Genomic DNA, 16,960 nt, shown 5'->3' with positions numbered 1-16,960 from the left:
GGCTCTGATGCCTGAAAAGAGGGGCTCATAGCTTATGATAATGAGTGTCATATGGCATGTATCTACTGAGTGAGCCATGGCATGTTTGAACTTCCATTCTTTAAGGTGATCTCTGTAGCCTTGTTGAGGCACACTGGGGGAAATGTGAACTACCTCTGCTTATCCTGTTCCTTTATGACTTGGATTTCCAGCACTGACAATCCTGCACTTGTCATAAATACTTAAATTCCACTCCACAACCAAAAAACTCCTTTGAACATGCCTAGACTTATGAGGCCAATATTCATTGCTATTTAGCCAACTGACAACGGCTACCAGTCAACTAAATAGCACATAGCCATCTATCCCGTGATATTGAGATCTAGACAGCTATCTCCAGCTAAATATACAGTTTAGCGGATTGGCCAGTCATCGCCAATATTCAGTGACTTGGCATCTAAGTTCACCGGCCACACAGACAAACAGACAGACACAGCCTTTCATAAAACAGTGGGGGAATTGTGAACTTTCTGACCTGGATGTTCCAATTTTCCTCTTGACATGCTATACATAATGGGGTTGTTGGTGTTATTATATTATCATTTCTAAATCAATGGAATATTTGGGAACTATTCAGCTGAAACCTCCTTTTCACTCTCCCTGCCAGGTCAGAGGCACACACAGAGAGTTCGGAAAGATTTCCATGAGCTACTTTCTCTGCTTGTTTGACAGTGTAATGCTCTATTTCAGTGGTATACATTTCAGTCTCACTACTCTTTGAAATAGGAGGTCAGAATTATTATTCTTGGACCTTATACCAAGTGTTCGTGTTAATATACATTTAAATGATGATGCTATGTGGTATGGTTTCTAATTTTACCCTTTTTGAAATATTTCCCTGAGAACCTGAAGGCTAATACTTTTTCACATTCTTTGGTGTTAGGTAGCCTCACTTCTTCACTTATGGGATAAGTCTAGGACCAACAAAAATGTGTATAGAACCCCCCCCCCCCCAGAAAAATGCATTTCCCAGATCAGGGTGCCACTGTTTCCCTCTCTTTCTGGAAAATTAGAGCAGCACAAGAAGATTTAGAATCATCTGTGTATCAAGTGATTCTTTGTAATAGAAGATACTTTAATATGAATTTATTCCTTGCTAGATCCCGGCAACCTAGTGAATAAGGTTTCATGGACTCTAAGAGGTAGAATCTATATACATCTATGGTACCACAACAGAAAGACAATGAAAACCAGCAGCCCAGTGTCAGTCATTATACGGATAAGTGCAATATCCCCCAGCATTCAGTGGCACTGTCTGGATAATGCTGCTGAAAATTCTTACAGACTGCCCCGGCAGAAAGAGAGTGGACAGCCCACCTAAGTCTACAGATAATTGGCAATAGCTGTTATCCATATAACTATGCAGCAAATAGGTCATTTCAGCTTTACATAGCTATAGGGATAGAGGCTGAATACTGCTGTTATCCATAGTTGAGGGTGTTTTACTCTGCTCACACGTTTTTGTCCAAGATACCACCCTTAGAACCTATTGACTTTACTGCTTTTTGGTTGTTTCTTTTGTTATCCATAGTTCATCAGCAGTCACCACTGTCCATGTACAGAGTGAGAGAGAGAGAGAAAAAAATAACCCCCCCCCCCAATTTTTTTTATTTTTACTGTTTTATCAGCATCCGATTGGAATTTCAATGGGAAATTTCACAGCTTCTTTGGTTTTTACTATCTACATTTATATGTTGAGTGGAATGTGATTATCTTTAAGCATGGTGAGGCTATAGACTTTTTAGTGTGACCACCAAGGGATTTTTGTATTGTATACTCAGATTTAAAATGGAGTGGTAAATCAAAATTTAAATAAACTTGAAACTTGAACTGTAAAACTACAATTATTTGAAAATCCAGGGTACCAGCTTATTAACAGCATCACAGTGATACACACTTTTGTGTAAGCAATAAATTGATTTTAAATAATTTGTATTTGATAATTTAGATAATTTCTTTAAAAGCATTTCGGAACAGAATGGCAATCATGGGCAAGATGTTGGAGATGATCTAGGATAACCTATCACAGGACAATTGACAAGGCTTTTAAGAACTTCCCAAGATACTGAAGGCCTGTGTTAAAGCTGGATGTGTGTGGCGGGGGGGGGGGGGGGGGGGGGGAAAGGGGGTGGATGACGATGGGACACTTATCCCCTCTTTTATAAAACTGCAATATCAGTTTCTAGCACGGGGAGCCACGCTGAATGGCCCATGCTGCTGCCGATGCTCATAGGAACTCAATGAGCGTCGGGAGCAGCACGGGCCATTCAGCGCAGCTCCCCGTGCTAGAAACTGCTTTCACAAGGAGGCTTTAGAGTTTTCACAGTAACTACAAAATTCTGACACATTGCTAATTCTATTGTTTGAATGATATTATTTTTCTCTGTTTTTAGCTCAAGCGTTTTTAATGCACAAAAATTACTAGGTAGAAATGCTAAAATGTCAGTAACATCAATATAGCATAAGATAATTACATGTTGTTTAATAATAATATGTAAATATGGTGACTAAATAAGTACAAAAAATTTCTCATTGAAATTCAAAGCAGTTGCTGAGAAAACTGCCAAAAACTGTAGGGGGTTACTTATTTTGCCTCACCCTGTACAGTATATTTAGAGCTACTTGTTATCTGGATAATGGCACTTAATATGAAGAATATATTTAGACACTATGTCCAGTATTTTAAAAAATACTGCGCCTCCCCCCCCCCCCCCCATACACACACCTTTTATCAAGCTGCACTGCCAAGCAGCACAATCTAAATGTTGAGCCACCCAGAGGATTAGAATGGGTAGTTTGGCATTTGCGGCTTGATAAAAGGGGTGGGGGGAGTGTGGTGTTAGAATATTGGCCTACTAATTTTTAAAACACACAAACCACTTCATGTATGAAATTGTGTTCACTTTTTATTTTTTCAGGAGGACAAAATCCCCCTCATTCTATATAAAGTATCAAAAGTTAGGTGCCCATTTGCTGGGTGAATTCCATGATACAATGGTAGTTAACTCACCAAAATGGTGGTTAATGACAAATACATGTATAAATGCACTGAGACGTTATTCTGTAACTTGGCACATAAGAGTTCTAGTGTGTAACTGCAAGGGGGCGTAGACATGGGTGGGCCATGGGCATTTCCTACATTTACCACACAAAATTTATAGGGATAGATATTCAAAGAGATTTATGGGGATGGGATTTGATATCACCTTTCTATGGTTACAATCAAAATGGTTTTCATATTATATCCAGGTACGTATTTTGTACCTGGGCAAAGGAGGGTTAAGTGATTTGCTCAGAATCAGAAGGAGCTGCAGTGGGAATCAAACCCAGTTTCCCAGGTTCTCAGCCACTGCACTATTAGACTATTCCTCTCAAGGCTCCTAGTTATTTAAAATTGCTTGTTCAGGGCTAAGTGGGGATATTCAGCAGCACTTAATTAGACAGTGCTGATGAATTTTCCCAGTAGTTGCCTATCCCCTAACCATTGAGGTTAAGGGGTGGGTCAGGGTTGGAATTAAGATGGAGTGGTGGCCTAGCTGAATATTCAATCTGCTAACAGGCTGGGTTACTGCATACAGTTAGGACAGAAACAAGACTGGCCTAATATCATATAGTGAGGCTAATCAGACATCAGTCTGAATATTGGTGGTACAGGGAAGGCTTGAGAATGCTCCCACCTTCTGATCCCCTCCCATCCTTTGCAACAGCGCCCCCTTCCAATCCTTCTTCACTCTACTGGAAGAGTGAACAGTCTCCCTTTTTCCCCCCTCCAGCAAGGATAGACCCCCATCCTCAGTCATAATAGGCCTCACTACAAACCTGCCTAGCAGGGAGATAGGGGTATGAACAAACCCCACTTCTTCCTGTCTCCAAAAAAAAAAAAAAAAAAAAAAAAAAAAGTTGCTGTGATCTCTCAATACAGCATGATGATACTGCTATTGCATTTTCCTTTCAATTTCACTTAGAGGAATTTAGATGAATACATCATCTTTGTTGTATGTCATATTTCTGTGCTACAAGTAGACCCAGATTTAGATATAGGCAGCTTAGCCATTGCCAGATTTTGAAAGTTTCATTCTGTTGTCATCATGAGCCGCTGCCTGTAATATCAACTTGGAGACATCACTGGAGTTAACACAGGCCTGAAACAGCCCTGCGCCTTATAGTTTCCATGGTAACAGTAGACTCTGCAGGAGGAGGGGTGGGGCACATCCACAGGCTCTGCACTGTTTTATTTATTTTTTTGGGTTGGTGTTGCCTCTGCTGTGGTCCTGATTCCATAAAACTTTTTTTCCCCATTCTCTGTCTATGGAAAAAGAAATAGATGAATCAAGTCCTTAATGCTGATGAAGATTCTGTCCATCAGGAAATTTTGCCCAATAATCAAAAAACCTTAAATGTGTTTTTTTTTTTTGTTTGTTTGTTTGTTTTTTTAACTTAAATAACAACAAATAAACAACAAAGATACTAACATTTTAAGCAGTGAAACAAGGAATTTGTGGAAGTAAATGCCCTGCCTTTCAACCTGCTTGGTCCAAATCAAACCAAATGATCTATTTCACTCCTAATTTTTGCTGCTTAAAATCTGTAGTTGCATAGAGACCAAAAAGAAATGTTTGATTTTGATGTCAGTTCAGAAGCAGCTGTTCCCACTGAGCTGAATTAAAAAGACTGGCAGAGATTTCATTTATGTCACTGTTTCCATTTTGACTTAAGTTCTGAATTCTGGCTCTTCTGGCAGGATGGAACTTATGGAATAAACTGCGCTGAACGATGTGACTGCAGCCATGCAGATGGATGCCATCCAATCTCCGGCTACTGTCGCTGCCTTGCAGGATGGGCAGGTAAACTGGAGGACAGTGGGAACATAAGGGCAGTGCTCTCCTAAAGTGCTATTGATCAGCAATGCTAGGGTTACCAGACGTCCGGATTTCCTTGGACATGGTCCTCCTTTTGAGGACATGTCTGGGGGTCTGGACGGCTTTTCAAAACCCGGCATTTTGTCCGGGTTTTGAAAAGCCTCCTCAAATCGCATCGGGCCGGGAGGAAGTCTGCGCATGAACGGACTTCCTCCCTACCCGGCTAGAGCAGTCAGCGGGGGCAGGTCTAGGGTGGGACTGGGGGTGGGTGGGATTAGGGCTGGATGGGCAGAACTGAGCAGGCCTGGGGGTGGGTCTAGGGGGGTCTGGATTTTCCACTTGGAAAATCTGGCAACCCTAAGTAATGAGACACAAACAGCAACACAACAGAGAGACCTCAGTAGAATACACCAGATAAACCAGGAAGCGAAGATAGTCAAAGAACGGAGGCGTAACCATAGATCGAAAGAGAAATCTTTGGATCTAACTCAGTGGCGTACCTAGGGTATGTGGCACCCGGGGCCCATCATTTTTTGACACCCCCCCCCCATGGAAAAAAATATTTTTTGTAATGACCATGAAACGTAATAAATGGACAAAATAGAACAGGCAGTGAAAATTTTCTTATATTCCAAACATAACATAACATAAATTATGTCTGAATTGTCATGACATCAGAAGTACATATGGAGTAGTTGCAGGTGATGTTTGGGACAGTTCTGATTGTGTTAGTTCGGTTTTATGTGTTTTTTGAATAGAAAGGTTTTTATTTTTTTTTTAAGGTTTTGCAGTCTATGGTCGATGTCAATTGGTTGTAGAGTTGGGGGTCGAGTGTTGCAGCTCGAATGGCTAGGAGGTTGTCGAACAGTTTTTTTCTTTCGACGTTTTTGGTTGGAGGGTGTGTGAATGGTGCGTGAGTTCTCCTATGTCTGTTTGAGGTGGATTGAATTATTTAGCTGAAGAAATTAGTTACCCCCTCATCCCACACACATTAATTCTCTTCCATTATAAAAAAACATTGATAAGTTCCCAGAAAAAAAATACATTAAAATAAAAAGTGAAAACAAAGGCCCCTACAGATGAGAACATAACATAAGAATAGCCTAACTGGGTCAGACCAATGGTCCATCATGCCCAGTAGCCCATTTTCATGGTAGCCAATCCAGGACACTAATACCTGGTCAAAACCCAAAGAGTAGCAACATTCCATGCTACCGATCCAGGGCAAGCAGACACTTCCCCCATGTCTTAATAACAGATAAGAACATAAGTAGTCGCCTCCGCCAGGGCAGACCAGAGGTCCATCCCGCCCAGCGGTCCGCTCACGCGGCGGCCCATCAGGCATATTGCCTGAGCAGCAGTCCCTGACTAATTTTATACCTACCTCTACATTTATCTCTAAACCTTCCACTGCTCTTATCTGTACCCCTCAATCCCTTTGTCCTCCAGGAACCTATCCAGGTCTTCCTTGAAACCCTGTACTGTGCTATTTCCTATCACGGCTTCCGGAAGGGTGTTCCATGTGTCCACCACCCTCTGTGTGAAAAAAAATTTCCTTGCGTTTGTTCTAAACCTGTCCCCCTTCAATTTCATCGAGTGGCCCCTTGTTTTTGTGGTTTCTTTCAAATTGAAAAATCTGTCCTTGTCAACCTTTTCGATGCCCCTCAGGATCTTGAAGGTCTCTATCATGTCTCCTGAGTCTCCGCTTCTCCAGGGAGAACAGCCCCAGCTTTTTCAGTCTGTCAGTGTATGTAAGGTTTTCCATACCCTTAATCAGTTTAGTTGCTCTTCTCTGGACTCCCTCAAGCATTGCCATGTCCTTTTTGAGGTACGGTGACCAGTACTGTACACAGTATTCCAGATGGGGGCGCACCATAGCCCGGTACAGTGGCAGGATGACTTCCTTCGTTCTGGTCGAGATACCCTTCTTAATGATACCTAGCATTTGGTTTGCTTTCCTCGAGGCTGTGGCGCACTGTGCTGACGCCTTCAATGTCGTGTCCCTTTCCTCCAGAAATTTGTCCAAATCTTTCTTAAAACCAGCTACACTATCTGCTTTTACTATAACTTCTGGCCACTTCATTTTTAAGTTTAGATTTTCCTTTCAAACAGAGACCTTGCTAGATGTCAAATACAGCACAAGGTAACTTCACATGGACTTAGCTGTGCAGGAAATGTGAATCTCCTCATACACCCACCATATAGTGCAAAAATGTGCAAAGGTCTGTTTATTTCTTTCGATCACTACATAGCCTAATGCCACACAAGCAGTGCTGTACAAACATATTCTGTAGGTCAATGCTAAGGATAACAAAGTTTCCTTCCTTGGACCAGAAGGAGATACTGATAAACCACTGGAAGAGATTCCAAAATAACACCCAAAGACCCACTCAGTGTGTGAACCAGTTGAGTGGAGTGGACTAACTGGGGGGTGGAAATGGGCCCGGAGTTTGCTCAGCAGAATTTCCCAGACCACCTCTTCCTCTCAACACATTGACACGCTGCCGCCACCACCACTAGGAACACCTCACTGGGTAGGCCAGCTATGCTATAAACTTTATAAAACACATTATTATATTTTCTTATAAAGCACATATTTTAACTGAACTCTCTGACATCCTCAGCCTTTCCATTCACAAAAATAGAAGGAAGAAAAATTCCCATTTCTTGCTGTCTCATGTCCCCGGCCTATACAATATTTTTTTTCTGCAGACCCTTCAAAAGTCTGACCAAATCCTCGTTTCACTTGCATTATAAAGTACTGAGGATGCCATCTCTCCCCAATCCCAGGTCCTAAAGTCTAAGACAGTAGCGCAAACTAATGCTGCCAGATTCAGGAAAAAAAAATTTCGATTCGATTCAGCCTATTGAATTGGTTTTTCAATTCGATTTTCATGCCGTCAGAGGAGGGGCGGGACCGCGGCACAGGAAGCAGCGCCCAAGCAGCTCAGGGATTGCTGATGTCGCGATCCTGCTGCGGGCTGCTTCATAGGTGTGCTGGAAGGTCAGTGGGGCGAGCGGTCCTTCGGGGCCTGGGAGGGGGGACTGAGCGGCAAGGCCGGGAACACCCCCTCAGGGCTGGCACCCGGGGCGGACCTCCCCCCCACCCCCCCCTTGGTACGCCACTGATCTAACTGTCACTTTGTTTTAGACAGCAGCGAACTTTGGAGCACTTCTTCTTTGCAGCATTAAGGAGAACTTGGTATTGTGGGCTATGACCTCTGACCACAGGTATTGTGTTGAAACACAGCTGTGTCGGGTCAGTGAATAAATATTTCTGGTTGGATATGTGGTTACGTCTCAGTCCTTTTGCCACATCTGCTTCCTGGTTTCTCTTCAGCAATGAGACACAAACATATTTTGCCCGCTCTTAATAACATGTTGTCATTTGAATAAAAAGAAACTTCTGCAGCACTGATATATTAACATTACTTAATAGTATTCATTTATTCTAAGTCGGGGAGCTTTGGATTTTAAAGATCTAAGCCCTTTTTTCCTTTTTACTCATTAGAATGGTACTTCCTAACCTGTTCTTGGAGGAGCACCTAGCCAATTGGATTTTCAGGCCTACCCTAATGAATATGCATGAGATTAATTTACATAGATGTGCATACAGCGGGTCTCCAAAACACTACTGTGTTCATTGCTTTCCTGCACCTAACATTCAAATATACCTCTTTCAATTGTAAGGTATTATCAAAGGTTGTGATACTTGGAAAGTGAGAGGGTTGCCCCCCCCCCCCCCACATACACACACATAACACCATTTGTCCCCATGTTACTGTTTTGTTGTGGTTGTTATACATATTTGATAAAACACTGCCAAGACATAAAACAAAATAAAATTATTTTATTCTTTGTAATTTGAGGGAGTTTCTGTATGAGAGCAACTACATTTTATTTATTTATTTTAAAATTCTTATAACCTACACTATTTCAAAATCTGGGTACATAACCGAATCAACCAAAACTAATAAAACACAGGCTATAGATTAATAGTACTGGTAATGCAAAACTCCATCATGGATTATAAACGTTACTGTGGTCTAGGAATCCTGAGGAAAAGCTTGCTGAAAAAGATGAGCTTACAATTAGGTGCATGCCAATTAGAATGTACATACTGTGGAAAGACCTTCCTGAGAATTGGTTCTGTCACCATAAAAAGAGAATCACGAAAGACATCAAACCTAATCTGTCTAAATCAGGGTACATCAAGTAGCCCCTTATCAGCAAAGTGAAAAGAACACAAAAATTTTTAAAGCTGCAGTAATACAAGGTGGAGTATAATCACACAAGTCCTTAGAAACCAAAGTAATTTAAAGTAGATTTTCTACTCAATTGGCAACCAATGCAAACACAATAAAACCATTGTTTGAATACCTATATTTTATTTTTATTACCAGCTTTCAGTTTCAAAGATGCTGGAGACACAGTTAGGGGAGGAATTCCAAAGGGATCATTGTGTGATCCCTCTAAAACTGTCCCTGCCTTAAGTGGTAGGAGGAAGGATTTTCAGGGTCATCACTGAACCAAGGAGGGCTGAAAGGTCCAACCTGATGGATGGTTTAAGGAGGGCCAGCCCATATGGGCAGGGCCAAGAAAATAATAAAAGGGATTGTATCAGGGCAATAGAGATCTTTGTTTTCCCACCTCCGCTGAGACCCTAGCATCATATGCCCTGGGAGCCATGACAGGAGAGGTTTGTGTGTATGGTGTTTAAACCGCTTTGAACTTCACGGTATAGCGGTATATAAGAAATAAATGATTATTAAATTATTATTATTAAAGCCCCTGCCATGCAGCAGTGGGTTCCTGTAACAGTGTTCCCAGCTTGGGAGTGAAAAGGAGTACCTGGGGGGACAAGACACCCCAAGTTGGAGAAGTGGGAGCAGGCATGCTTCATTTATGGTGAGACAGTGAGAGTTCCCTGTTCTTGGCAGGGACAATTGAGGACATTGTGAGCATCAGACTCTGGAATGTAAGAGAATAGGATGGCAATTACCATATGCTGTTTCCTAAGACCATAAGAATTATCATACTGAAACAGGCCGAAGGTCCATCAAGCCCAGTATCCTGTTTCCATCAATGACCAGCCCAGGTCCCAAGTACCTAGCTAGATCCCAAGTAGTAAAACAGATTTTATGCCATCTCAATAATGGCCTATAGGCTTCTCTTTTAGGAAATTATCCAAGCCTTTTTTAAACCTGGCTAAACTAACTGATTTCACCACATTCTCTGGCAATGAGTTCCAAAGTTTAATCACACATTGTGTGAAGAAATATTTTCTCCTGTTTGTTTTAAATCTACTGCAATGAAACTGGATTAGAAACATGATGGCAGATAAAGGCCAAATAGCCCATCTAGACTGCCCATTGGAGTGTTATTTTTCCCCCCCTTTTGAACTGTGATTTTGAAAGGAAGAAATTGGGGGATAAACTGTTCTGGATATTTTTGAACTATAAATATGAAGTCACCTGTTTTGAACTGTGTTTATTGAGCTGTTAGTAAAACAAATTGAAGTTAACCACAGAGACTGCCAACTGCTTATTTGATAAGAGTGAGACAAAAGGTGCCTGTGGAAAAATATCCTTTGGCCTACCAGGATTTAATCTGGCCCCAACTATGCCCAGCTCAAAAAATAGAATACTGTTTTGTGGATCCTAGTCAAGATACACTAATCAAAGAGCTTAGCTGGTGCCCAGGACAATTGATGAGAGATCACAGTTATAACAGTAAGAATTTAACTAGCTAGCTCAAAGACTTTGAACATTTACCAAAGATAGGTAGATGAATTTAGGTTTCTTGTTTCACTAGATGCCCAGAATTTCAGTTGCTAAATGTAGCCAAGTGCTAATTTTTAAGCACTAGTTGGTTAACTCAGCTGGCCAAACCTAGATATTGGTATAGGGAGCTTAAATATAACTAGCTATGCTTTTATCTGGAGCCAGTGGTCCACCCCTTCCTTCCTGCCTGCTTTAAGAAAAGATACAGCTCCAGGACAGCATCCTACCAATGCAGACACCTCCCCCTACCTAAAAGTACCTAAAATAAAGCCAATAGGAGGCACAGGCCTACTTTCTACAAGGACTGATCGAAGGGGCTTTGACACCCTCGACTAGGGTTACCAACCGTCTGGATTTCCTGGTCATGTCCTCCTTTTCAGGACATATCTGGCAGTCCAGATGTCTTTTCAAAACCCCACACTTTGTCCGGGTTTTGAAAAGCTGTGTCAGGCAGGGAGGAAGTCTGTGCATGCATGACCATTACGTGATGATGTCATGTGCATGTGATGTCATCATGTAGCATCCGCACATGCGCGGACTTCCTCCCTGCCCAACAAGAGCAGGCAGCGGGGCGGGGCTAGGGTAAAATTAGGGTGAGGATGGGCGTATCTAGGCAGGCCTGGGGGCGGGGCTAGGGAGTCCGGATTTTCCAAAAGGGAAATCTGGCAACCCTACCCTAGACAAATATTTAGCCGTTCGCTTCTCCATAATCCAGCATCATATCTTTATTTCCTTTTCATTCTCTACTCCCCACAGGTGTCCAGTATTTCCCTACCCTTCTTTATCTCTTTTCCTCTTGTCCAGTATCTCCTTGCACGTTTCAAGTAAATAAATAAATAAAATGTAGCTCCTCTCAAGGAGAAAGTTTGAAGCATATGTAACAAGGTGAACTATTCTCAACCAGGAATCCAGCATCTTTCTTCTTCTTCTTCGCTTCCCCCCCCCCCCAGAGTCCATCACTTCCTTTTCTTTCACCCCCCATCATGTCCAATATCTCCCCATTTCTCCCTCCCCCCAAATGTCCTGCATCTCTCTCCATTCCTATACCCCCCCCAGCTGTGCAGAATTTCTCCCCTCTTCCCTTCCCCTTTCTACATCTGCTGACACTGCCCCCTGCATCAAACCTGCATCAAAAGGAAAGGCAGCATGGCAACACTGATGGCCTGCTGGATGCTGCCTCCTGTAACACAAACTTTCTGTTGGAGGGGATGGGACACTACAGACCTTGAGAATGTATGTGCACATGTGCTCAAAGGCTAGGGTTACCAGACGTCTGGATTTACCCAGACATGTCCTCTTTTTAGAGGACTGTCCGGGTGTCCGGACTTCTTTCTAACCAGGAAGGAGTTTGTATGGGTTTTCAGCTCGGGGCTGTGTCTGGGAGGGCCTCCAAGCATGCACGGATGTGATGCAATGACACGCATGTGTGCGACATCATTGGGTCACATCCGCGCATGCTCAGTGGCCTTCCCAGACAGCCACGAGCTTAAGAGGTTTGTGTGGGGTGGGGATGGAGAGGCTGGGGGGTGGAACAGGACGGGACTGGGGTGGAGCGGGATGTTGCTGTGGGCAGGGCCACATGTTTTTACTTTGTGAAATCTGTTAACCCTATCAAAGGCCCACTGCCACAACACTGCTGTTGACAAAGCACTGCTTTACCGCTGTCTTGCTGACTGTGCCAGCACTGCACTGCCACCTCCCAAAGTCTGCCACCCCAGACAAATACGTAGACTGCCTCATGGTAGGGTTGGCCTTGCTCCTGTTAGCTCAGTTTCAATATTGCTTTGATACCATGCATTGCCATCAGGAAGTAAGACTGTATCCTGCTGGCTTTGCTTGAGGACTTTTGCTATCATATGCGCGGTCTTATATCCTGCCAAATCCTCACCAGGGTGAAGTTCATGGCAGGTTACAATCAATTATACATTTGTTACATAGTGGGAAAATAAAATGTGATATCAACAATAGCTCTTGTGTTACATAATAGTGGACCACAAAATCAAAAGGAGGAAAGGGGGTGAAAAATCAATACTATTAATCCCCAAAACTTTTTGAACGGTCTTGGGGAGGTTTTTTTTTCTAAATTAATAGTATACATAATAGTGGACTACATTGCAACTTCAGAACTAGTTTGGGTTGTTGGTTTTGTTTTGTTTTTTAAATCCTGACATAAGTTTCTAAAGACTACGGAATCCTAACATACAATGAGAGTTCAAGTTAAACTGAATTCTTTGATAAAAAAACATATGGAAGAGCCATGTTTTCAGTTTTTTTTTCAAAATTGGGTGAAGTTAGGTATGTTGCGAAGTTTTAATGGAAAGTGAATTCTAGATTTAATGGAAAGTGAATTCTAGATTTTTTGTAGTTTGATAGTTGAAAGATTTGCAGTGGTTGATTTGTATTTTACTCCTTTCAGTGATAGAAAGGATAGAGTCAGCTTATCAGAGGTTCAAAAAGATGGATGTTTCTGTGTATCTTGTATTTATTAGAGATCAGGTGTGTAGGAGAGGAGTTTTGGACAGTGCTGACACTCAGTCAGAGGAGTCACTAGAATACCAGGAGTGGGGTCAGTGCCAGGGCTACAGGTATCTTTTTATTTTTAAAGATCTAGGCCGCTAGGTTGGGAGAATTATTTACGCTGGCTTTTGCTAAACCGTGGTAGAGCTTCTTACCACGGTCCAGTGAGATAAATGCTCCAATGCTCATAGGAATTGAATGAGCATCGGAGCATTTACCTCACTGAGCCGCTGTAAGGCACTCTACCACAGTTTAGTAAAAGGAACCCTTAGATAGGTTTCTAAGTTTGGGGCAGAAGAGTTTGTGGATAAGGCTGATGGAAAGAAGATAACCAAATTGTTGGGGTGAGGATTCTGTAAAGGACAGAATAAACAAGCTATTGATTTATTTTCAACCCAGAATGGCTAGGTTTCAGTTCATTAACAGATGAAAACCAAGGAGCCTAAGTTTGACTGAAAATGTGCTTCATTTAGCAGGTCAAAATCTATCTAGCTAAGAATGGGCTTTAAAAAAATGTACATTGCTGGGCAGCGTACACTTAATGCCAAAGCCGTTCATAGAAACAGAGTGGGTAGCTCTGCATTTAACACGTGCTGCTTGGCAGTGCATTTTTGTAAAAAGACCTGTAAATTAGGTGCTCTGGCCTTAATTTGAAAATGACCCGTTGCTGAAATATTGTGTTAGTCAGAATCATAACATGATTTCACTTTTTTGTCTGATTCTGAGCAAAGTGCCAAGGGAACTTGGAGATGAAAATTACCCATTAAATAAAGACCAAGATGGATCAAGGGAAGCTGGGAACATTTTGACTAAAAAAAAAATCTGTCTTACTTTCAGAGTAGAACATTTAGGTCAATGCATTAAAAAAAACATACAGATAATATAAACATTGCAACCAGACTTGTCGGATAGAGTTATTTATCTCATTCATGTGGCTATGCATGCTGAGTGAATGCTGATTCAGTTGTGAGGCCCCAAACATTAAATGCAAGAGCATTTCATCAGAGCTCTTTAACTGGAGTTTTGTCCTGGCCATTCAGCTATTGCCTAGCAACTTGTGAAGGGCCTCAAAGAGCTCTTTATGCACAGGACCAGCAAAAACATTCCTTCACAGATTTTCTTATCGGTCTCAAAACAGACACAGATATCTATCAGAAAGTCTTCCTGGCTTAAATTTATTTATTACATCTTAGATATATATTTTAATACAAACTCTGTTTCCTTCTATGTGATATATAAACTATATATATCCACACAACTTACATAAACCATTTAAAAAAATTGTAAAAAATACCAATCCCTACTTCAACCCAGTCTGCAGCTACCCCCAAAAGTCTCTTCCCTCCTCTCATTAACCTTGGGAAAAGGAAAAAGCATGAAGGAAACATATTAAAAATTAAAAGGAAAGTGTACAACATGAAAATCTACTTATTTCAAACCAAAAGCACAAGTTTATAATACAAACTTTCCATTTGACACACAAGAAGCTCCTTTTGTAAGACTTCTGAGAGTGGGATCTGCCAGGACAATCCTGCATAAGATTCCAACAATAGTCTGCCATTGTGTGTGTATCCCATCTTCCTTGGTATCTGGCTTCCATTGTTTTTATGTCTTGGTGAAATCTTTCACCTCGCTCTTTACTTAAGTCACCAAGGTTCTCTGGAAAGCGATCTAAGTGACTGTGCAGATAATGAACTGTTGAAATGAAAGAGCATATTCTCTACTAATTGTGTGTAGTTGTCTGTCTTCTTATTGCCAAGGATGATGTACATGAAGGGGAGTCAGAAGAGAGTGGTGTAAGGTTCAATTTCCAGTGGGCTCAGCATCTGGGAGAGTTGTACACAGATGAACTTCTAGTTCTTACCTGGCAGATGAAAGCCAAATGGCCCATCCAGCCTGCCCATCTACAGCATTCACTATTTCTTCCTCTCCCTAAAAGATCCCATGTGTCTGTCCCATACTTTCTTTAATTCAGACACTGTCTTTGTCTCCACCACCTCTACCACCCTTTCTGTAAAAAAGTATCTCCTTAGATTACTTTTGAGTCTATCAATTCTTAACTTCATACCATGCCTTCTCACTCTGGAGTTTCTTTTCAATTGAAAGAGACTTACATCTTGTATTTATGCTACTTAGGTATTCAAATGCCTCTGTCATATCTCCCCTCACCCGCCTTTCCTCCAAAGTATACATATTGAGATCTTTGAGTCTGTCCCCATGCACCTTATGACGTAGACTACTGACCATTTTAGTGCCTTCCTCTGGACTGAATCCAACCTGTTTATATATTTTTGAAGGGGCAGTCTCCGGAATTGTATACAATATTCTAAATGAGGTCTCACCAGAGACTTATACAGAGGCATCAATACTTCCTTTTTCTTACTGGCCATCAAACATCCTTCTAGCTTTTGCCATTGTCTTTTCAACCTGTTTGGCCACCTTAAGATCATCACATACTATCACACTCAAGTTCCACTCCTCTTTCGTGCATAAAAGTTCTTAACTCCCTAAACTGTACCATTCACTCAGGTTTTTGCAGCCCAAATGATTGACCTTGCATTTTTTAGCATTAATTCCTAACTGCCAAATTTCAGACCATTCCTTAAGCTTTATGAGGTTCTTCCTCATGTTATCCACACCTTCAGATGTGTGTACTCTATTGCAGATTTTGGTATCATTTGCAAAGAGGCAAATCTTATCACTTACAAAACTGTTAAAAAAGAACAGGCCCAAGAACTGAACCTTGAGACACACCACTGATAACATTCCTTTCCTTAGAGTGATCTCCATTGACCACTACCCTCTGTTGCCTTCCACTCAACCAATTCCTGACCCAGTCTGTCACTTTGGGAACCATACCAAGGGCACTCTATTTATTAGACGTCTATATGGAACAGTTAAAATCTAGCGCACTCCGTCTATCCAATTCTCTGGTCACCCAGTCAAAGAAATTGATCAGATTTGTCTGACAAGAACTTTCTCCTAGTGAATCCATTTTGCCTTGGGTCCTGTAATCCACTAGATTCCAGAAACTCCACTATTCTCTGTTTTAAAAGAGTTTCCATGAATTTACTTACCACAGAAGTCAGACTTATGGACCTGTAGTTTCCTACTTCTTCCTTAGTTCCACTTTTGTGGAGAGGGACCACATCCACCCTTCTCCAGTCCTCCATTTCTACTCCCGACTCTAGAGAAGAATTTAAAAAGTCAGCCAGCTGAGCCGCCAGTAGTTCTCTAAGTTCCTTCAGTTCACTCAGATATGGTCACCATCGGTCCCATCGCTTTGCTTACCTTTAGTTAGCTCCCCACGAACACAATTCTCTGAAAATTGATCAAGATCTACCACACCTCCATCTCTTTTTGCTTTTGTCTTCTGCAGTCTTGTTCCCAGCACTTCAGCTGTGAAGACAGAACAGAAATGTATGTTAAGCAATTCAGCCTTATCTTTTTCAACCTTTATATATTCTTCCCCTTCACCTTTCAGGCTCACAATGCCATTCTTGTACTTCCTCCTATCACTAATATATCCAAAAAATGTCTTGTGTCCCCATTTTACTATGTCGGCTATTTTTTCTTCCATTTGCATCTTTGCTTTTCTGACTATTCAAACAGCCTCTATTAATTTTTCTTGATATTGTTGGCTAACTTCCACTTTCTGCGATCTTTTGTAGTTTATGAAGGCTAACCTCTTTTTCCTTACCTTTTCAACCATTACCTTTGAAAACCAAAGTGGCCTTCTTTTTCTTTTATTTTCCTGACAAG

At 41.6% G+C, this 16,960-nt stretch overlaps 1 protein-coding gene across 3 annotated transcripts in view; it reads left to right on the top strand.

The window, feature by feature from the left end:
* Positions 1–16,960, top strand: part of MEGF10 (multiple EGF like domains 10) — a 252,373-nt gene that overhangs the window by 172,248 nt on the left and 63,165 nt on the right. For all 3 annotated transcript variants that reach the window (XM_033928980.1, XM_033928978.1, XM_033928979.1), the window contains exon 13: positions 4,781–4,883. In XM_033928980.1, coding sequence (XP_033784871.1) covers positions 4,781–4,883 — 103 coding nt within the window. The remainder of the gene's footprint in view (positions 1–4,780; positions 4,884–16,960) is intronic.

Source organism: Geotrypetes seraphini, chromosome 1 (assembly GCF_902459505.1).
Source record: "Geotrypetes seraphini chromosome 1, aGeoSer1.1, whole genome shotgun sequence".
Classification (NCBI taxonomy): Eukaryota; Metazoa; Chordata; class Amphibia; order Gymnophiona; family Dermophiidae; genus Geotrypetes; species Geotrypetes seraphini.
The sequence above is the reverse complement of the archived record's forward strand: the minus strand, read 5'-3'. Positions and strand labels throughout refer to the sequence as shown.